The following is a 22525-nucleotide window of genomic DNA, read 5'->3' on the forward strand; positions in this document are numbered from 1 at the left end:
CAACTACACAAATTATTCAACAACAGTATAACTGGGCACATTCATCTGAGGACAGTCCTGCTAAATTATGTATAGTTTTGTCTTTTTTGAGGTGACCTGGGTATGGTGTAGGGCAAGGCTGCTATAAATAAGCTTATCAACAGTACAGACAGAGGAACCGTAAATAATCCAATTTATTATTTATTGCCGTGTACGCCTGTGCATTCACCTTGAAGGAAATCCTACAAACAGTTATCCTGTGTTCAGTCTTTTTTTGTAGCAAATCATTATTATTATTATTATTATTATTTTTATTATTATTATTTTTTTTTTTTTTTTAAGAAAACCTTTATTTCCCAAAGCTTTTGTCAAAATGATTTGTCTAGTATTCATTGCAGAAGTCCTGCGCTACAGAGATTTTGTCTGCTAATTTTCAATGTGGTAAACCTTTAATCCATTTGAATAAAAGATCCCAGGAATCCAGGTCACCCCCCCCCTGCTGTTGGAAATTGCATCCGGAGTCTGGCAATGCTGCAGTTGCATTAGGAAAGCATTTAACAATCTTTACTACCCCTCTTATTGTATTATTCATACCATAATCCATGCTGTTAAGTCTTCTTACTTACCGAATGTGTCTTTATAAAACTGACTGTAGCAGTCTGACAAAGAGGAAATACAGGACAAACAATCAAGTAGCCCCTATTTAACTGATTTCAGTCAAATACATTTGTTTTACAGAAATACACCCTCCCATATTTTCTTCTGCACAGATATTTAGAGAAACAAGTTTAAAATTAAATTAATCTGAGTGGTTAAAATATTACCTATTTGGGTAAAAATATTCTGGCAATAATTAAGGTGTTTTAACACTTGGATAACATTTTGAACTAAAAACAATTAAATATTTAGTCTGAACATTTACCATTGTCACAAAATATGCAGGTGAAACATGTTGGCCTTAGTGTTTACATAGTACTTAGTTTACACAAAGCCAATTCATGTCATATTCAGTAGTTCACTGTCTTTTCCATTTACTAGTAAAAACTACACATGCAGTAGACATAGTCGCAGTAATGGTTTAAATACTGATGGAGGGATTCTTGTGATAGCTTAAACAGCTTCCTTTGTAAACAAAAAGGTATTGGATGTTTTGATTAAGGAAGAGACAGCGTTTTTGTTTATAGTCCTAATGTGCTCATCTTGATTTCCAGTAGCTTCCATACACGCTTCAAGTTAACTGAGGCCTTGTGCATTTCGTGAAACTTTTTACAAACTTTTTCAAACCTCTATTTTACCTGATAGTTTTTCTCCTACTTTCTTGGTGCTTAGTACTCTGATTAGGTGCTGCTTTTCAGCCTTATATACTTTTCCAGTAAACGGTTTCTAAAAGAAAATACTCTGAAGAATAACAGAATACTGGTTGTGTTATTTGTATTCAGTTGGATTTGACAACAACCACTAGACACCCAGCCATCTCTTCATCTCTTTGTACCTTGAGGAGGATTCATATCTCAGAGAAGAGCTCACCAAATTGCAATGAAACTTGGCACAGACATGCTATACTATAAATCCTTGGGGTTTTTTTTTTTTTTTTTTTTACAGACTCTAGTTTTGAATGGATTTATTGTATCTTTCCTATACCACTGTAGCGGCCTGCTGTTTTGAATCAAGTTCTATTTCCTAGACTTGTCTGCAGTGTTGAAAGAGTTCATGCTATGTTACAATAAGAAATACCTGTACCCTCATATTAGTATCTACAAAAAAGAACTGGTAGCTAAGAATGTTAGATAAACGGGATATATCTGCAGTATGCCTTCCTCTTGCTAGTTTTCTCTGAAGTTTTACTTTTGCCATTGAGTTTCAAAATCATACACAATTTACTTGGAAATAATTACATAAAATGCAGAAATATATTTTTAATTTCAGTAGCTAGACCTGGGGAGTGTTTGATCACCTAATCAACAGGAGTGCATATATAGTGCAATACTACTGCATTCTTATAATCCAATTAGATCCATCATAAGATGCAAACATATCTGAATGTCATAATACAGATCACAATGGAGGCAATGAGCTCCATTCACTACCCTCCCCCTCCCTTCGAAACCCTGACCTATATCTATCTGCTAATCTGTGGGACTGCTTACTAAAGAAAATTAGGAGTCACAAATGGAGAGATGTAAAATGTAATGCTGGGTTTGTCTAGTGTGTCTCGGCATGCCATACAATCCTGCGCAAAACCCCAGGCAAAATATACTCTGAGGTTATCTGTGTAAGGCAGTGTTAAAAAATACTGTTTACAGTAAACAATAGTTTGATTCCATAATATACAAATATTGACTGGAGTTGATACTGTTGCCCAGAGAGAATGTGAGAGAGTGGACAATTATAATGCGGTCACCTTTTCAACCCAAGGGGAGCAGCTCTTCAGGTGAAAACTGTTGTCAATATCGGTTTCTTATTTTCAAAAGCCACTATTGACTGATGGAGAATAGACCATTTTTTTTGGAAAAAACTCAAACTCTTTTTGGTGACCTTGTATTAGCCAAGTGGGAGTTTCACCTGCAGGGTTTAATAATTAAAGATACAAACGTTTTGTTCCAGTCTCCTGGCGACGAAGGTGGGAACAGCGTGTAGTCTTCCCCTGTTGCAGGGGACTGGTGCGGCTCTCCCTCACTTGCAGGGGACAGATGCGGCTCTCCCTCACTTGCAGGGGACTGGTGCAGCTCTCCCTTTAGTCCTGGAAAAGTGGTGTCTGTGTTGATGCTGTGCTGTGCAGGGAAGATATTGCTCGGGGTAGTGCTGGCTCCGTGGCGCCAGCTCCTGGTTCTCTTCCCTGCGTGGTAGGGATGGAGGCAGAGGCAGCTCCTGCTCCTCTCCTCGTGAGGGTGGTGGTGAAACCAGCAGGTATTCTTTCTCTGCTGGTGGTGGAGGAACCAGCAGGCATTCTCCCTCTGCTGGTGGTGGTGGGAATGACATGTAGTCCTCCCACAGTGGTGGAGGTGGAACCATCAGGCACTTTTCCTCCGCTGTTCTCATCCTGGGCTGTGGACCTGGGGGCTCCACTTCCTTGGGCTGCAGTCGTTTGGAATCCTGCCCCTCAGGCATTCTCCCGCTGCTGATGGAGACGGCAACGATGGCTCCTCTCCTTTTGACCCTGGAGACGGCAGTGATGGATCCTTTCCCTCTGGCGCTGGAGACGGCAGCAAAGGGGCTTTTCCTGATGTAGCTGGAGATAGCAGGAGCCCTGCCATATCTGCAGCCGGGTAGCAGATTACCATGTCCGCAATGTCTGGGAGGGACACTGGGTGGTGTTGCTTTTCCCAGGCTTCCCATCGCTCTCCATCTCTGGCCCACAGGAGGTTGATCACATCAGGGAGGGCCTCTTCAGCATTCCTCCCAGGCTCCACCAGCCAGCGCCAGATTCCCTCGGAGGAGAGTGAATTCGTCAGCCTCTGAGCCAGTGGGACCTCTTCCCCTGATGCCGGACACTCAGGATCCTCCATCTCCTGCCATGCGTGGCTCTGGCTGAGTGGCAGGTACCTGACCTCGCCACACAGGAAGCACCACGCTTCCTCATCCAGACAGGCGAGGCAAATATCTGGCGTGGTAGAGATGCAAAGGGACCCGCGACCGGTCCCACGCTGTTGTTGCTGCACCTCCTGCTGCTGCTTTCTCCTGCCACTTCTTCCCATTTTTATTTATTTTTTTTTCCAAAAGGACACTTCAAACAAAAAAACAAAACAAGTTTTTTTTTTTTTTTTTTTAAAACATACAAAAAACGCTTCCCTGGTCTGACGTGTGGAGGCTGGGTTTATCCCTCTTCAGACACCATATGTGACCGGGATGACGATAGTGGTGATGTCAGACCCGGAAGAACACAGAAACCAAAACACATGATGGTGGTGAACCTGAGACGCTACAAACAAAAAGAGTTAAACAAAACACACAACACTGAAAATAAAGGGCACATTGGCCAAACAAACAGATAGACAAAAAAAACAGAAAACGGACGTGGACGAACCCAACAAACAAGTACCGTGCTGGCACTTCCAGCACACTGTAGCAAGTGCTATATTTAATTCAACTCTCCTCTCTCTCACCCGTTCTCCACTTCCCGAACTCACAACCCCGTACAGGAGCGGGGCACTCTGCCACAGTGAGTCAAGGATACCTGGCTGGAAAACTAGCCCACAGATGAGACAGAAGATGAGTCACATTCTGACTCCTTCATCCACCCTATTAAAGACTGCCTACATTGGCATATTCTTTATTACTGCTGTACAAATTGTAAAACCCTTTGAATGCACACAGCTCTCACAGTATGGTTTTATGGTCCTTAAGACTTGTGGAGTTTGAATGTGATTTTACTGTGCATTTTTGGTTGGAGGTAAGGAACAGGATAAGAGATATTGTTGAAATGGGTTGCACTTGTAGACACACAGGGATACCAAATCATAATCCGGTTCGTGATGTCCGCTGGAGATTTCTAGCAGGTCATAAAATATATATTAATTTTGTAAATGCTAACTAATTGGTTCTCCATCACTCATCACTTTTGTTTTAAACCATGTGTGCTCATTCAGCCTGCCCTAAGAATGCCTTACTAACTTATTCCTACCTGAATGAACTTGCTGGCAAAGGGCAGGGAGGGCAATCTTTGGACCTGTGTACTCATGGAAAATGGAGTTCAGAATGGGTTTGTGGTGTGCAAACACAGCTTTATCTGACAGGTAAAGAGGGCCAGAAATCCACTAATGTACTAAAGGGTACATAATATTGTGGTGCTACTGACATTACTAAGAGAACAGGTAACAGTTGTGTTGCATCTGAGGGCTAATATCTGGAAACAAAAATAACCACAATAAATTAACGTTCTAACCATATCTATAGCACTACCAACGTTATCAATGGATAAAAGTTAAAAAAAAAAAAAAAAAAAAAAAATAGGCATTTCCTTTTATAGATTAAAAATGGTGGCTGCTTCCTCCTATCTCTCTGCAATCAAAGCATGTGACCAACAGCACAGGAAGTGATTACCGGGAAGCTACAGTTTAGATGTTCTCAAGCATTTCATTTGAAAAACCTGATGAAAGGTAAAACAAAACAAAATGAGCAAAGGACTCATTTGCTCTTCAGTACAACAATAAAGGGGGTCAGTGATGACTTTGCTGATGCTAATGAGATTGAAGAAAATGGATTTTCAGTACTTGCCATGGCTGAGAGAGCGCAATATTCATGACTGGAAGAGTGTCTGTGAAGTGTAGCCAGTGTAGCCAGTGCAGCCAGCCTCTTTAAGAACAGGGGAGTTGAGAGCAAGCTTTCCATGATGTCATGTCCTTATCAGATTCACAAACTCACACTAAACTCTGGTTGGACAGTTAAGACTGTTAATATGTGAGAATCTGGTGTGCTCTACTGTCAAAACAGTTTGCTCTATTATTTTATTAGGTCACACGTGGTTTTAGTTTATAACCCATTAAGAAATATCTACTTAATAGGGTTTGATTTATTTAAAGGCACTTTATACATGTTACTGTAGTAATGTTTATCAATGATATTGGGTTTTATTTTATTATACATTTTTTATTTAGTTTATAAATAGGTTAATATAATACAAATTGAACAAAAGTTGTGAACAGTTTACAAACTGCATGTGTCACAATAATCCATATTGTTTTAACAATGTACGTTCCATCAAGCACACTTATTTCCACTCCTGATAATGTCACCCTCCCTTATTATCACTCCTGATAATGTCACACTCCACTTATAATCATTCCTGATAATGTCACCCTCCACTTACTATCACCAGCCAGAATCAGTGTATGAGTATATCAAAACAAAACATGAAAGTGATCTCCTATTTTAAGAAGACTGCAGACTATACTATACTGAACCTGACTTCAAACACATCATGGTCTTGTTTCCCTTACCTGGGTGAGTGGTGATTCTTGTTTGTGTTTCATTAAGCAGCAGAACTTTAAACATTGCATTGCTAGAAAATTGTGCTTCAAGTTGTTTAGCAGTTGGGCATTATTTATTGGGTGTTTGGAAGAATGAAGATGAAAGCAGGCATGACATTTGTGTGCTCTAACGATTAAACACCAGTTCCTGCACATCCTTTTCCCATCAAAACACGTCAAACATTTCCACCTGGAAGAATGACGGCCAGAATGACAGCAATTCTTGTTACTGGCCGGCCATTGGTCAAGCAGCAGTCTCGCACTGTGTTTGGATCTCTGTGATACTAGCGGGTATGGTCTGATAACATCGGAGTGATCATTTATTATTATCACGCTTTACTTGATGGGAAACTGTTAACATTTTGTTTACTACCGCGTTCACAAATTCTGCTCATTTTGCTTTTAGAGTATTACTATACAGTAAACAATTCAGAAACTAATAAAAAGGTATAACAATACAAAACCTGTGCTAATTTGAAAAAAACATTTATTACAAGAGAAACAAATATAAGGGTGATTTAAATCTACTGGCTGACAGCTTTGCTATAGGTTACTATATCTATTAATTGTTGGTGTGATAGTTGTTAGGACAAACAAGCACAATGAATTGTGGCCTTGGGTTGTTATTAATCTGTTGGCCTTGCTTCACCTCACTGTACTGAAATAGGCAGGTAGAGGCATTGAATGATGAGAAACACAATTCTAGGACCAGCACCCCAGGTGCATAGTGTGGAGGAGTTCAAAATCCTTATGTTGCCTCACTTTAGTCAGGGATATTCAGCAATGCGATGGATTAACTGCTGCTTTACCTGATTTGGTACTTAGCCATTTCATGTACAGTACTGTATGTTCAAGGTCTGATTGCAGCTGGACTGCACTAACCCCAGACTTCTGTCAGGCTGCTCTTTAGCACAGCATTTAAGTACAAGCAAGAAGCAGTCTAATCCTTTAATCCTTTAACTGTTGCACTTAGAAAATCTGTATTAATGCATTAAAAAAATAGCTTCAAATGTATTAGACTTTTTTTTAATGTTTCTTACCTCTCTGTGATGTTTCTTATTACAATCATTCAAATGTTGTTTATTACTACAGTCTGTATTAAGGTGTTTTCACCTGAGCTGAGATGTTCTCTGCTACTTTGGATCATGCTTCCATCTATTTTGCTGACAATTAAATTCTTTGAACTAAATGCTGATAGCACTCATATAAAACCCACATATATCTGTGGCAGGTGAGGCAACTAGAACTGAAGAACATCTCCTGAACTCAAAGCAACTGAATACAGATCTGTGGTATAAAGGTCTTCACAAATAATGCTGGTGGTTCAAACAGGAGTTAAGAAAAGAACAAAAAAAAAGTTGTGGCAATCAGTTGTTCATGTGAATGAATGGAAGCGGGCTGGTGGAAAAAACATGAAAGGTGTGAACTGTAAATGCCAATCATTAATAGCTTTGAAAAAACATACATTGAAAAATATAATAATTGAAATGCATGTTAGCAAAGATTACTGTGTTAGTTCTGTGTTCACTTAAGCAGGTTTGTGCTTCTAAAACAGCTACGTAATCTACCACTAGCTGTTATCCTGCCAGCCTGGGCTTCACTGGCATCAGACAGCTTTAGTAATTGAAGATGCATTGGACTTTCATTTTTTAAGGGAGGCAATGAGAATGCCCGAGAATTATTTTATGTGAGATGCTTCATCTGCAGTGTTTCAAGTTTTCTGATAGACCACAGGGGTATCTAATTTAGACTCCTGCTCTATATTTTCTCCTTCAAGTCAGCATGTCCTGAAATCACTGGTCTGGCTAAATAAGAAGATTTGATTTGATTTGGAATGCCCACAACATGTGCAGCCCTGAGAGTGATGTTTTTTTAATTTGAAGTTAAGCATATTTAAAGCACATGGAAGGCTAAGACTCTGATCTACTGCAATGAACGCAGGCAGCTAGTCACTGAAAGGAGGACACACATTTGCCACTTCAGTCGTATCACACGTGGTGGGTCAACCAGGAACTGGTGTGTTAGGGGTCTGGTGGCACTTTGAAAACATAGGACCCTCATATCAAACCGCCAAGGCCACCTGTTACTTTTCCTGCAGGTAAAACTCATATTTGTGGCATGTATTATTCAGGATGAAGCAGGCAACTTTGTGGTTCTCAAACAAGTCTATTATAGGTGTAGAAACTGAAACTTTAAACAAACTAAATCTCCCTTTAGTGTAACAGTATAATACTGTAGTAGTAAACGTTTACTTTTGTATAAACTACAGGAGTTTACAGCTTTATAAGAAGACTGCTAGTGCCTCTTGTAGTTAAGAAACACAAACATCCACTATAGAACAGTGTGAAAGCAAACTGGCAAAATCAAGCAGATGAAAGTGACAGCCATATCTGACTTCTGAAGAGGCAGAAAGTATTCAACAAGAAAATGCTGCAACAATGATAACAAAACATGACTACAAATGAATTGTAACAGAGAACTAGGGAATTCATTAAACTTTTAAAAACAAAGCATACTCCCCTTTACATATAAAGCTGACATTGTATGTGTATAAAATTACAGCCTTGGTGTATGTTTTTTTTATAGCAGTGGCTTTTTGAGGAGAGGATTTTCTTTCAGATTACATCCCATTACCTTATCTCACATACAAGATGATGCTTTCAGCAGTGTCAGTTACAGTAGAGTGACACACAACACGGCACTGCCTTTTGCACTGACATGACCATTACTTTAGATTAGTGAAAACAAATCTATATTTAAAAATCAATATTTTGAGGAAAGATTTTTTTGGTAACACTTGGCCTCAAATGTATATGAACCCCAGAAGTACCTACGTTTCAAGGTATACCTTTATTATAACACACTTACTGTAATAGGTTACCATGGGAGTTCATATGCTGCCATTTCAAGTGTGTTGCCTATTAGTTTTATTAGCTTACATCTCTGTGTTTCTTCCATGTGACTTCTTTGAGATGCAGGACTGATATCCAACAAAAACACTCAGCTATTTATTATGTTGTAACTGCGTCTTTCATATAGAAAATGTGAGACCTACTAATTGACGATAATACATATTACCTAAGATCTACTGGAAATATTTTGGTGTTACCTCTGTTTCCTTTATGAGTTAGTCCCACCATCACTGTTATTTATAGGTTTGTTAATTTATTACATATCCAGCATTCGCGATGTATTGAGGTGTCTGCTACTGTTGTTTATGTTGAGGACAAGGTGGCAAATAGTAATCCTGAGGTGGCAGCAGGACCAATACAATCAATATGATCACTGAGGTTCTGAATCAGTTCTGAATACTGTGCTCTCATATCCAGCAGCAGTGTTATTCCAATGACATGTTATCACCCAAATGTGGAGCGAGCAAAGTATTTTGTGTGCAGTCGAGCACTGGTCAAGGAAACCCATTCTGTATGCAGTCTACCAATGTTCTGACCCTCGGTCAGGTAAGGGTGACCTTCCTTCAGTTACCTTCCTTCCTTCACTAAATTCAAAGACACTAGATAAATAACACAAATTCATTTTTTCCAAACAAATGTTTAACTTGAAACTAGAACTATAAAGTGATGTTTTTACAAAAACTAAAACTAGTAATCAGATTAGCAAAATGAATAATAAGCTTAATAAATTTGTTTGACAAAGGTTCTGACTATGAGTCTTCAGCAGCAAGGCCTCATTTTGTTGACCTTTGACTGGCCTTGTTAACCAGGTTTCACTAGATTTAATTACAACCGAGTAGCTAATACCAAAGGATTATAAAGAGAAGCTGCTTTATTGGATTGAAGAGATTATTTTTGTATTAGTATTGTTTAAATACAATCTGAAGTTTACAACATATATTATGTTATACAATATCTACATTTACTGTAAGTAAGAAATATGAATCACTTGGCTAAATCCTTGTTTCAAGTCATCTTATTGTTCATATATTTTTATATTGTGCATATTTTTTATTAATCGCAGTTATTTTATTATATTTATTTATTTATTTATATTTAACACGCGTTAGTTGCATTGCGGTGTCTTGAGTTTTTCGGCACACTGTACTTTAACCCCGGCCACGGCAACATTGCATGGATTGTCTGACTGCAGTTACTGTTTAAACAGAAAGTTATTTACTGAACCGCGTAACGGAGCAAAGCACTAGAAATGAATGGGAGGCTTATTTATTTTTTTAAAACGTTCAGACGGCTCACTGGACGCAAAGGCGCTTACTTGGCCACTTGCAAACCCAGACTCCCGAAATTCATTCTGGTGCAGTTGTGTTTTCACCGTGTTCTGATTGGCCGGTGGAGACCAAGCCTTAGCAACGTCTCTTTGTGTGGTGATTGGTGCTTGGTAACCATGTGATATCGCTTTAAGATGTTGCTTGGAGTAGCTTGTGTATGCAACCATGGAGGAAAGCTGATTTGTCTCACACACAGAAGCGAAAGTGGAGTATGCGTGCACATCCACTATATCCGCACTTAGAGGAACCACTTCACAAACTGCGCCCTCTTCCACTTTGGGACATTTCTGAGTGTTTCATGAAGAACTAGAACTTGTTTTGGGACGTGTAATGACGTCTCGGTGATTATTCTACCCCGAGCAAATCTGCAGAACTCTTGCTGAGAAGTTCGTCTTGGTGTGTGGCCACCGGGGAGATTTTTTTGTTTGTTTGTTTGTTTTTGGTTGTGGTCTGTCACTTGCGAGTGTCGATGAATCTCGATAGCATTAAACATCCCACAATTCTTTCGACATTGTTTAAAATGGCAGATGATAATGAACTTATCGGGGCTTCAGAATTTATTAAAGGTAAGGCAGAGTGTGTGTCTCAGTCGTTTTAGCGGTAGATTACAGTGATGTATTTAAATAACTGTGCAGAGACGCCACACTTGGCTTAGTCTGTGTTACTATAGGGAGGAGGGGGTGTCTGCGTGTGTATAAGTACGTTGGTTGCTGGGGGCTCCGGTCATAACACTTGACCTAAAAGAAAAAAAGATAGTACGTCACTAAACTCGCGTATCTATCTAAAAAGACTAAACCAGAAAAATGTGTTCCTGTATTATAATTATAGAGGGACAATAAACCACGCTACTACAAATGACAATTTTAGTATTTTAATACATTGGTGATAGTTGCATGCATTTACTGCGTATAAATAAAGTGGCCTATAGATTCACCAGTTTCATATATTTGTGCCCATTATTTTAAAATAAAAAGTTAAAGGCAGTGATACATTCACACAACTTTTTGGTTTCTGTTGTCAAAAACTGGTTTTAAATTAAGACGTCAGAAATGTTTTAGACAGTATATTACGAAGGTAAACTAATGGTGTTCATCAAAGAATACGTGGCTATTACGATTACATATTTCTTAAAATGTAGTATATCGTACAGGAGGATACAGAGGCGGTCATGGATTTAGGCATGCGGTGAAAAGCGTAAAATGTCTGAATCTTAATAGATCTTGGGGAGGTACATCAAATGCAAACACTGTAACACAATTTTTTGTTCCTGGGTAGTAAGTGTTATTTCCTAATTGCTTATGCCTCAAAAGTATAGAAAATGGCCATTTTCTATACTTTTGAGGCATAAGCAATTAGGAAATAACACTTACTACCCAGGAACAAAAAAAAAAAAAAAAAAAAAAATTAGTGCTATCATTTTTTAATATTTAATCTATAGAGCGCCTTTCATAGTGGACCACCATCACAAAGCACTTTTCAAGATATGAGACTAGGGTGTGTGAACTGTGCTTCAGCTGCAGAATCACTTACGACAACATCTCACCAGAAAGAGGGAGCACAAGGAGGTTAAGTGATTTGCTCAGGGTCACACAACGAGTGAGTGGTTGAGCTGGGATTTGAACCAGGTATTTGGGGGTTACAAGCCCGTTTCTTTAACTACTGGACCACACAACCTCCTTATCATTACATCACTAAAATGTTGTACAGGACAGATTTGTCTACCTGCTCTGTAAACAGCTACCAAAATTAACAGGCATACTTTCATCCTGCTGTCAAAGTGAAGCAGATTATGTCTCAGTAATAGTACATTACCACACAAGCACAAATGTTACATTTGAAACTTTATCCATATTTTCACTAGCTTGCTCAGGCCATGTGATTAACTGATTGCTTTAATATCTCTGAAATGTGCACTTAACACACTGTAATACTTTTTTATGCTGTATGAACATATTTATGGATATCAGTGAAAGTCTGAATTCAATTTTCTGTAGTCTCAGTGTTTTGAATCATAAGTATTAGCTAATCTCTTGATGGACAAGGGATATGTACAGAACTTTTAAGTAAAATAAGTCTTCAAAACAGAATTGACCCCCTGGAACCCAACAACAGTAGGCCAGATAGAAAATCTTCTCCACATTGGGTGGCCATTTAAATTATTTGCCAGATTTGCGCATCACAGATGCTTCAGTCTTGTGATGCCTGTTATTTCTCCTGGGTACCCAACACCCTCATAAGTCACAACACACCATTCCCAACAGAGAAGTTGTGCTATTCTTTCTCATTCTTTTCTGCATAATTAGGATTTGTTTTCTTATTTTTTGTCTCTGATTCTTGCACCTCTATTTGTTTTTCGCTTCTTTGTTGGCATCTCTGCCATATTTTCTTATTCTGCAATGAAACATTTTAGTGCATGACATAATGGTAACAGATACTGTTTAATATGGCTGCAAAATATGGTCATTCACAAAATTTAGAGGAAATACTTACATTTTAGGTGTCTTCTCTTCAAGGAGCTGATGTTGAGTAGCACTTGCGTAGAAACATGTTTGTTTGATGCTGCCATCCAGTGTTATTCCTTTTCATTTAACGTAAATTAATGTCGATACCATAAAATTGCATTAGTTGTTCTACGGGGCACTTGTATAATAGATGATTGACAGTTGAAGTTGCCGGCTATATTCCTGGTATATTTTTGCTGTTGGTATGAGGTTAGAAAATCTTTAATGCCATTCCTTTGGGATTTATATTGAACCATGAGAAGAAACATTTAGGTCTGAAAGTGTTGTACGGGACATGGCATTATGCATAAAATTGTGTTGCCTAATTTTTCAGTAAATAGTCGCATTTTAATTTTTCAGTTTAGTAGCACTTTCTAGAGAACCGCATCAGGTAATTTGTGTTGTTACATGTTAACGCAATATTTATTTTTTTAAATGAAGCTACTATTCAAAAAGCAGTGGGGAAAATGTACAAAAAAAATGTTGAACTTGCATGCATGTTTTAATATAAAAAATGTGTTTAAATGTGAAAATCATTCTTAACCCTAATAATATAGGTTCTTGGCTTTGGACAAAAATGCATGTTTGAAAAGATTAAGGCACGTTTTATTTTTTATTACTCATGTCTGCTTTACAACGGAATCACCCTAATGGTTCTGACAGTACTTCAGTCTGCACTTACGTTGGTAGCTAGTGTGTTCAGATAAACATTTGCAGCCCATGGGAATGTTTAATACAAGTGTAAGTCAATGGAAAGACACATTGATCCTAAGAAAAGTGACAGTACCCGAGCTACTGATGTCACTGGAAAAAATATAAATCAAAGCTTTGGAATTTGGTTGGAATCCCATGTAAATTACAATAGGATTTACACAGCAAACAACGTTCTGCAGGAGTTATTTGATATCTTTTACTTTGAGAAACATGTCCAATGAATCTCTTTACTTGTTTTTAGACAGTCGAACTGTCATAGTTTGGATAATACGTTATATAAATATTGAATGAATGTTATTGACTTGTATTTGTTGTTGATTTGCGTTTTTTGAAGGTGAACATGGAAATAAGTATCTAATATTGTGCATGATAGAGCCGTTACTGTTTTTGCATTTTAACACATTTTCTTATTTCCAGATCGATTGTATTTTGCAACCCTAAGAAACAAGCCAAAAAGTACAGTAAACACGCATTATCTCTGCACAGATGACGAATTTGTCTATGAAAAGTAAGTTGCCAATTTTTTCCCCCCTCCAAACTTGTATGTGTCTCACAAATTTCAACTGTTCAGTACTTTTGCAAAATTGATATTTCGCTAAACATGTAGCCTGTTCTTGTTTAAAATCACAATCAAATAAACCTGGACAGCTTCCTTAATATACCTGCTTCGGTTATTTGTCTCCTAGATATTTTTTGAAGTAGTTAAATGCAGTTTTCCTAATGTGAAAGTATAGTGTGTTATTTAAAGGTTTTATTTAGAAACTAGGGGCAATTCTGTTTAGTTCTGTAATTTGCCTTATAAAAGTACTTGTTTTAATGTTTGCAGCCATTACAAGTATTTCCTATTGCATTTACTCAAATTAAGCTTTTTATTTTCTGTGTTAAGTTGCTTTGACCTCAATTTTTGGAGCTGCTCTTCTGTAGTTGCCTGTCATAGACATCTGTTTCCTAGGCTAGATCCACCAATAAAAGGGTCTTCAGAAAGTAAGAGCCAGCGCCATCTTGTGCACAACTAGATCGAGCCAGGGTTACAGATGCTGGCAACTAGAACAGGACAAGAAATTGTAATTTGAAGCTACTTACTCCTTTAATAAAAGGGACCTTAATGAAAACAAGACTTTCTAGACTTGGCGAGCAATGGCCAAGTGAAACCAGTTAACCATTCAGCAATGAAAAAGATCAACCGTCTCCTCTCCATTCTTACTGAGTGTTGGATTTTGTTTCAGCTTTTATGCAGACTTTGGACCTCTCAACTTGGCAATGTTATACAGATACTGCTGTAAACTGAACAAGAAACTCAAAGTAAGTTTATAAAAATACAATAGCATGAAATAAACCTGCCACAATGCTGTTTGTTTAAAAGAACACACTGCTGTCTGAACACATGAACACCATTATTATGGTTTTAGGAATAGTCTAATGTGAATATTGTGTCCTGTTGTGTACAGTGTTATTCTGTAGAAAATGTGCATAATTTTCTATATTTAAGGATACATTGGGATTTTATTGTAATTATTATTGGAGGTTTTCTTGATTGCACATGTTACAGTAGTAATTTATTTATCATCTGAAAAGGTGAGCACCCTGTGTTCCTAATTAGATCAGACTACAGTGAGTTTTCAAAGAACATCTGATTAGGGTTTTGCTGTAAGATTCTAATACTCACAATTCATCAGTTACATGTTTTTAAATAACTGCTGCAGGCCAGAAGCAGAACTGGTTAATCCACATACTAATAGTATGGTATACCAGATTTAGTTTACCCAGCTGACCTTCAGCGTGGCGACATCATGCAGTGCGATAACAACCAGCAAGTAAAGTCAATTAGTGTGGAGGATTCTTAAATTGACATGTGTTTGTTTTGTTTTTTGTTTGTTTTTTTGCCAGCAGTTGTCATGCCATTGAATTGGGAAGCTGGATCATTTCTATTTTTTGTCTGGGGATTATGAAAGCTTCTTTTCTGGCTTCTGGTTGATAGAACAAGATTAGGTTGCTGTCTGGTGTGACTCAGATATTAAGGGTCATCTCAGTATTCTGTGTGCATGCAGCTGTTTAATGCAGTTATCTGTGCAGATGCAGATATTATTTTATACTGTAAATCAATTTACAGTAAATGCTCAGTTGTAGCAGACTCTCTGGTGCACCGTTATTCCGTATTTAATTTAGTACTGTTTGACATACATTTTAATGTAGTTACATTTTAATTCCAGGAGATCATTTGAAATTTTATTTCTTTGTCTGCTACAGTGTTCTTCAGTGGTTTTGCCTGCTGTGTAATCATTTTAATACTGCAGACTGTGTTTATATTCCACATTGTTTACATTGCCCATAGCTAGTTTTAACAACACAAGTTTTCCTCTGTCTTGAGTTTGATATGCACACTTCTGCTGGTACTGTTTGCAGAAGTGTGGGGTTATACCTGACACATTCAAGCTCAGTAAACACGCCAGGAGAGAGGGGGTGTGTTTTGTTGAGAAAAAACTGTATTTAAGGAGACAAAGCAAACAAACTGTACTAGAAGCAAGGTGTGTTTTTGTGGTAAAGTAGAACCCTCAAAGGGTGAAAAGTGAAAGACTGGACTGTAAACAGAGCTATATTGTAGCAGAACAAAGATTACGGGACACTGTCTTTTGCATAATTAATAGAATTCGGTGGAGGAAACGGCAAGAACATTGCATGCCCTGTTGCATCCTTATTTTGGATAGCTGGGGTTAATTTAGGTAACATGGCCACACACTAGGTTTCTGATATTCTGTTGACTTGTTCTTAGATGTATAAGTTTACTGTACAATCTACTGTATGCATTGTGTCTTTTCTTGTATTTAAACAGAAGATGTGTAGTTCCTTGGCTTGTACTGTATTAAGAATGCTGAAGGTAAAGACGTAAAGCATTTTTATTTATTTTTTCATTTGTGACCAACATACAGAACATCCTGTTGCCTTTCCATTGTTTGTTTGTTTTTGTATTGGATGTTGCTATGGGGAGTAGAGTCCTGTGAATGCCCCTGGTTTTAGTTAGCATGTCTGAAGCTGTGTAATAAAATAAGCTGCAACTGCAATGACTGTGGCTTGCTGGTTTCAACACCATAGTCGACGCTTTAAGCCGCTTTCTGGCTGTTATTTACTAAAGCTTGCTTGCAGGGGGAGCGTGCGAACAGCACTTTGCTTAACCAGAACTAAGCAAACATGGTAACCAGACACTACATTTGTGGTTCTGTTTGTAGGTCTCACTTTTGCAATGTGCTTGGTATTGTTGCATGGCATTTTGACATATTGTGCTGTGATTTAAAGAGGTCTGCTTTGGCCTTGATGTTTAACCCACAAATGTTAGAGCTTTGGGGAAAAAACCACAAACTAAGCGAATGAGGAATTAATATATTTAATTGATGTGAGAATGAATTGCAACTCGCTAAGGAAGCAAGCAGTTTCTACTAGCATCTATTGGTTATCGGGTGGGATGCACCAGTGCAGTGGTGTTGAGGGGTGTATGTCCCACTTTTCTTGACATCAGATTCTGTGGCAGTGAGCTGACTGGACAGGAGTCCTGGCCTCTACTTCATTGGGCTAGTGAAACTGACTGGTCAGAACATATCGCCTTGAATGTCACTACAAATTTGGTTATTGAATGCTGTGTCCTGGGAACAACGCGTCTGAATGTCATTGAACATTTGTGTTCCATGCAGTTGTTACACATTCTGTGAATTCCACATCCTAAAAGTACAAAGTCCCCTTTGGAAGTTAGTTAATGCCATTCATTTGAACATGTATTATGAATTTTTTGTTGTAATGTCTGTATGTGTATCTCTCTCTGACACTCTGAGATGTCTGTTATGTTATTCGGAAAGCAGCCAGATTGCAGAGGTTTTTTAATATGCGTTGGCTCATGTTTGAAATGTTTTGGGTGAATTGGCTTGATACATAATGTGCATCTTGGAAAACAAAATCTTTTCTATTTGGTATATCATCTATTTTGCACTCGGTTCCATGGCTACTGCTTGGCTGCCAGGCTTTGCGCTTTGTGCACACTGAGCGTATCATGGAAACGCTTCTGAATCCCCTTGATTGATTAGTCATGTATATTTGATATCATCTGTGGATTGGATTAGTTGCACATTCTACAGTTGGCACACAGAATCAGTATTTTTTTTTAATTAGCACTGCACACCGTATTATTGCTTCAGTTTTTTTTTTTTTTTTTTTTAATACAAAAAGGTCATATATTTGGAAGTGACATTAAACTGAGAATTATGTTTTAAATTACTATATTTGTGTTCTGTAGCATCTTTGTCCAGATACTGTAAATTAAGTAGTATAGATTTTTAATTTTTAATTTCTCAGCTGAATAGAGACATCTTTATTCAAAGCTGCATTTAAGCGAAGGAATGTCAAATGGTTTTCTGTGTGCTCGTGCGTTAAATATTTCTAGTTTTGAAACTGGCATTTTCTTTTTAACATGAGAGGTTTGCTCCTCCTTACAGTTATGTAGATTCTTCCTTAATGATCACGATTACACGCTTAAGATTTTATCAAACACTCTTTCAATTGTAGCATTAACTGCTCTATTGCACGCAGGCCTTAAGTTAATCCTTAGCAATAAAATGTCAAAAACAGTTTCTCCGGATTTTGCAAATGTGTAGTGCATAAAACATATTGTGCTACATCCCGCTGCATCTTTCCTGAGCCAGCCTTTGACAGAACAAAGACTCTGTAAAATGTGTTTTAAGGTACGTCAATCCTGTTGTAAACCACAAAAATACTCTTGACCCTCTATGGTAGTATGTTTTAAGCACGCTGAGTTTGGACGATTATTCATTTATTTATTACTGGCTTGCATGCACCCGATTTTCTGTTTGTATTTGTTTTTTTAAGTAAAGCCACTACCACTGTAGAGGGGAGAGAGACTGAATTAAAGAAATACATTAAATGGAACTTCTTTAACAAGCCGTACTGTAGGATGCATACAGGAAGAGAGAGGAACAGAGAGTACCTTGGTGCTAGGGGTGCTCCATTGCGCTGCTAGGACCTGTAACCAAACTCTTTGAATAGTGTTTGTACTGTACGCATTGACCTGCGACCTAAATGTGAAATGATACTTCAAGGTTGGATTAATTGGAAAGTTTTCAGGTACGGTTCATGAGATTGGTTATGTAGTGTGGACATAGCCGAAAAGTCTATTATAAGGAGATGATGGTGAAAATTCAAAGCATGTTCACATGATCAGTGCATAAGGGCCCACATTTTGCTCGAGAACCCTAATAGAAAGCAGACAAAAAAACAAAACAAGATTAAACAGTACACTTTAAACTGAGATCATGCATGTTCCACTTTTGCAAAAACCATTGTTAAATTTAGTATTTAGTGTTACCACTGCTTGTCTTTAAACTGATTTGGCAGTGTCCCCCCCCGTCCCCGTCCCCCCCAAACCATCAGAACAATGAAACTCTGTGTTTGCCTTTTTTTTTGGCACCAAAACAAAGAGTTTCCTCAAGCCAATATATCTGCCGCATGCCATACAGTGCCATGTCAGAAGTACATGCTAGTGCAAGTCTGCTCCATAGAAAGTGCTTTCCACCTGTCTCACGTTTCTTGTTTGCACACATGGCTTCATACCTACCATGTCAACCTTTTTAATTCCACTTCGCCATTTTCCGTAACCAAGATATGCAGTTTATCTGCCTTCAGCTTCTTCAGCTCTTCAATCATGTCATAGTAACCCACAACCATTTATAGACGTTTGTAGACGTTTCACTTGAACTGTTCAATTGTCATTTTTGTCATCTGTCAATTCGTCAACTGTAATGTGGGTCTTTTTTAAAATGTTTTTCTAAAGATACTATGATTTGAGAGTTAATAGGTATGATTGGAATTCAACTTATTCCACTGACAGGCAAGAGCACTTTTGAAATGGATTGCTTCAATTGTAATAAGATGTTGCCAGAGAGCAGAATGATACATTTTGCCTCTTGGGAAAGGCTCTTTACAGCTCTGTTCTTTGTACTGAATAGTGAAAGGTAACTAGACATACCCTGATGCCCAAAAAAGCCATTTAAGCCTGACCGAAACTATAAAATTGTTCGGTCACCTGGGAGGTATAAATACATGTAGCCGCTTGCAATACAATGTTCCAAAATAATGTCTAAACACTTGAAGCTCTTCATGTTATGTATGTTTGTTTTTTATTATATGGTATGAATTTTGGTGATGACAAATGATAAAATGGTTCTGGTGAAAGAAATCAACAGATGCATCAAATGCAATGCTGTAGTGTTACAAGTTGCTGTTGCTTTCATGTACCTAATCATTTCCTGTACTGCAGGTCAAATGTTCGAACTGCGATCCAATCACGTGACTTTCAATTAGAAGCAAACAGTAAAACATTTTCATCTGTCTTGTATTAAACAAAAGTAAAATGTGTATCCTCATGAAAGGGAAACCAATGATAAGATTGATCACACAAATAAGATATACAGTGCCGAGAAAGTTTGTGAACCCCTTAGGATTTTCACATATTTCAAACCTAAAATGTTAGTAGATCTTAAATCTAGTCCTAATAATAGCTAAAGATAACCCGATTAAACAAATGACACAAAAAAATAATACTTTTTCAACATTTATTTATCCACAAATGATTCAACATTCAATATCCATGTGTGAAAAAGTATGTGAACCTTTAGATTCAGTAACTGGTGACACCCCCTTGAACAGCAATGACTTCAACTAAGCGCTTCAACTCAGTCTCTCACATCGGTTTTGAGGAATTTTGGCCCATTTCTCCTTACAGAGCTGATTCAACTTGGTGACATTTTGAGGGCTTTCTTGCATGGACAGCTTGCTTCAGGTCCTGCTGCAACATTTCGATGGGGTTTAGGTCCGGACTTTGACTAAGCCATTCTAAAACGTGGAATTTCTTCTTCAGCAGCCAGTCTTTTGTAGATCTGCTTGTATGTTCAGGATCGTTGTCTTGCTGCATGACCCACTTTCGGTTCAGTTTCAGCTCACGGACGGATGGCCTGACATTCTCTTATAGAATCTTCTGATAGAATGCAGAGTTCATCGTTGTGTCAATGATGGCTAGCTGTCCAGGTCGTGAGGCAGCAAAGCAGCCCCAAACCATCACACTCCCACCACCATGTTGACGGTTGGGATGAGGTTCTTCTGTTCGAACGCAGTGTTTTGGTTTTTGCCAAACATAACATTTCTCATTGACACCAAAAAGTTCTACCTTTGACTCGTCTATCCAGAGAACATTGTTCCATGAGCCTTGTGGATCACCTATGTGCTCTTTGGCGAACTTCAGATGGGTAGCAATGTTCTTTTTAGAGAGCAGTGGTTTCCTCCCTGCTATCCTTCCATGAACACCATTCTTGGTCAGTGGATTGGTGGAGCCCCAAATCCTTAGAAATGGTTTTGTAACCCTTTCTAGGCTGATGAGCATCAATAACTGTCCTCAGAAATGTATTTTGATCATGGCATGACGTGTTTCCACACACGTGTATGGTGAAGACCAAACTCACAAAGTTTCTGATCTTTATATCTTTAGACCTCCCAAACTCACCCCTGAAGGTCTACCTAATTATTTGAACACCTGGTTCTAATTATCCCCTATTGAGCTGATAAAACCAGGGCTTCACTTAATTTCACATACCCTGAATCATAATTACTCATTGTTTGTCTACTTTGTACATCATTTTGTTTCAAAAGACATGAAATTGGTTAATATAAAACTTAATGGATATTTAAGAAAAGGCTGGTTTTGATTCAAGAAGGCTGTCATAGAAAAACTATGGAATTTCCATAATTATCATTGGGGTTCACAAACTTTCTCGGCACTGTAGACGAATAGGGTTTTATTCTGTGCAATTTACAGTAATTGAATAGATTCTTAACATTCCTCAGGAATATGGCAAAGATTAATTTTAAATGGTTTGCATTAGCTTGCTGTCAAACATTTAATACAGACTTGTTTGGTCATGAATGATGATTTTATTTTTTTCTGTCAGTTATGCTGTACAATCAAATGATTAATCATCTTTAATCTTTTCATTTCCTGTGTTGTGATATTACTATTTGTAACTGTACTAGTACAAGTAATGGGTATATAACTAGCTAGATAACTAACTCAACAACTGTTTGTTGTATAATAAAATACTACAATAAAAAATATTTCAAAATAAGTATAAATTGTTAATTTCTGCAAACCCCTGTTTTTTTGAAGAAAAGAAGAAGGTGTAGTTGATTGTAAAATTCAAATTTTATATTGCTTTGAACATTTTTGTATGATTTGCAGCATATGAACTGAATTTTAACTGTCTAACTTTTATTTCATGTTTTTTTATTTAAGTCTTTTACATTGTCAAGAAAGAGGATTGTGCATTACACCAGCTTCGACCAACGCAAAAGAGCAAATGCTGCAGTTTTAATTGGTGCCTATGCTGTAAGTACTTTGTTGTTTCGACTGTGCAGATCTTGTGTTGCTTTTGAATTTAGCTTTGAATAGAAGTGATCACTGGATTAATGTTGCATTTCATCCACTCTGAAGAGCAGCATCTTACCAATTACAAATACTCTGGTTTTCAGGTACATTAGTACAGTGTGCAGATAAACAAAAGCTAAATCTTTTGTAGTTTATAGTACTGAGGCATTTCAAATCCCTGTGTACCAAAAGTTATACATGCAGTATCAGTGGATTTTGTGAACTGTAACATCCTGTATAATCCTGAGCAGCATTTCTTAATTTGTGCTACGTATAATTTAACAGCTTACATAAGAATGTAATATGTTTGTATTTATTGGGGGAATAAAAGTACTGCTTGTCAGAACTTTTTGTGAAATTTTAAAACCTTGGTCCATTTAAGGATCATTCACTGTGAAATCTCATATGGAGGTGACTGTCCCTGGTGTGGAAAAGCAGACCATGAATGTAAATACCCACGTTGTGGTATGCTAAGTATGCTAACTCTCTTAGAATGTGTCTGCAAGGGAATGTGCAAGAGTTCTAAAGGGAATGTGTAAGAGTTCTTGATGCAAAAAATCAACAGAAGGCCACCTAGGGATGAAATTCATGATTTTTTGTATTGTTTCTTTCTTTCTCGTGTGTGTGCAGTAGGGAAAGGTAAGGATCACAC

The 22525-nt window shown here is 37.8% G+C and overlaps 1 protein-coding gene across 5 annotated transcripts in view; it reads left to right on the forward strand.

Annotated features, from left to right (window-relative positions):
• The first annotated feature begins 10331 nt into the window (after positions 1-10331).
• LOC121326932 (dual specificity protein phosphatase CDC14AB-like) overlaps positions 10332-22525 on the forward strand; it is a 62965-nt gene continuing 50771 nt past the window's right edge. For 3 of the 5 annotated variants that reach the window (XM_041270588.1, XM_041270589.1, XM_041270592.1), the window contains exons 1-5: positions 10332-10751; positions 13818-13908; positions 14627-14702; positions 16231-16275; positions 21742-21834. In XM_041270588.1, the coding sequence (XP_041126522.1) occupies positions 10655-10751; positions 13818-13908; positions 14627-14702; positions 16231-16275; positions 21742-21834 (402 nt within the window). In that variant the 5' untranslated portion in view covers positions 10332-10654. The remainder of the gene's footprint in view (positions 10752-13817; positions 13909-14626; positions 14703-16230; positions 16276-21741; positions 21835-22525) is intronic. The other 2 variants (XM_041270590.1, XM_041270591.1) reach the window with 1 other exon arrangement.

Source organism: Polyodon spathula, chromosome 14, assembly GCF_017654505.1.
Source record: "Polyodon spathula isolate WHYD16114869_AA chromosome 14, ASM1765450v1, whole genome shotgun sequence".
Classification (NCBI taxonomy): domain Eukaryota; kingdom Metazoa; phylum Chordata; class Actinopteri; order Acipenseriformes; family Polyodontidae; genus Polyodon; species Polyodon spathula.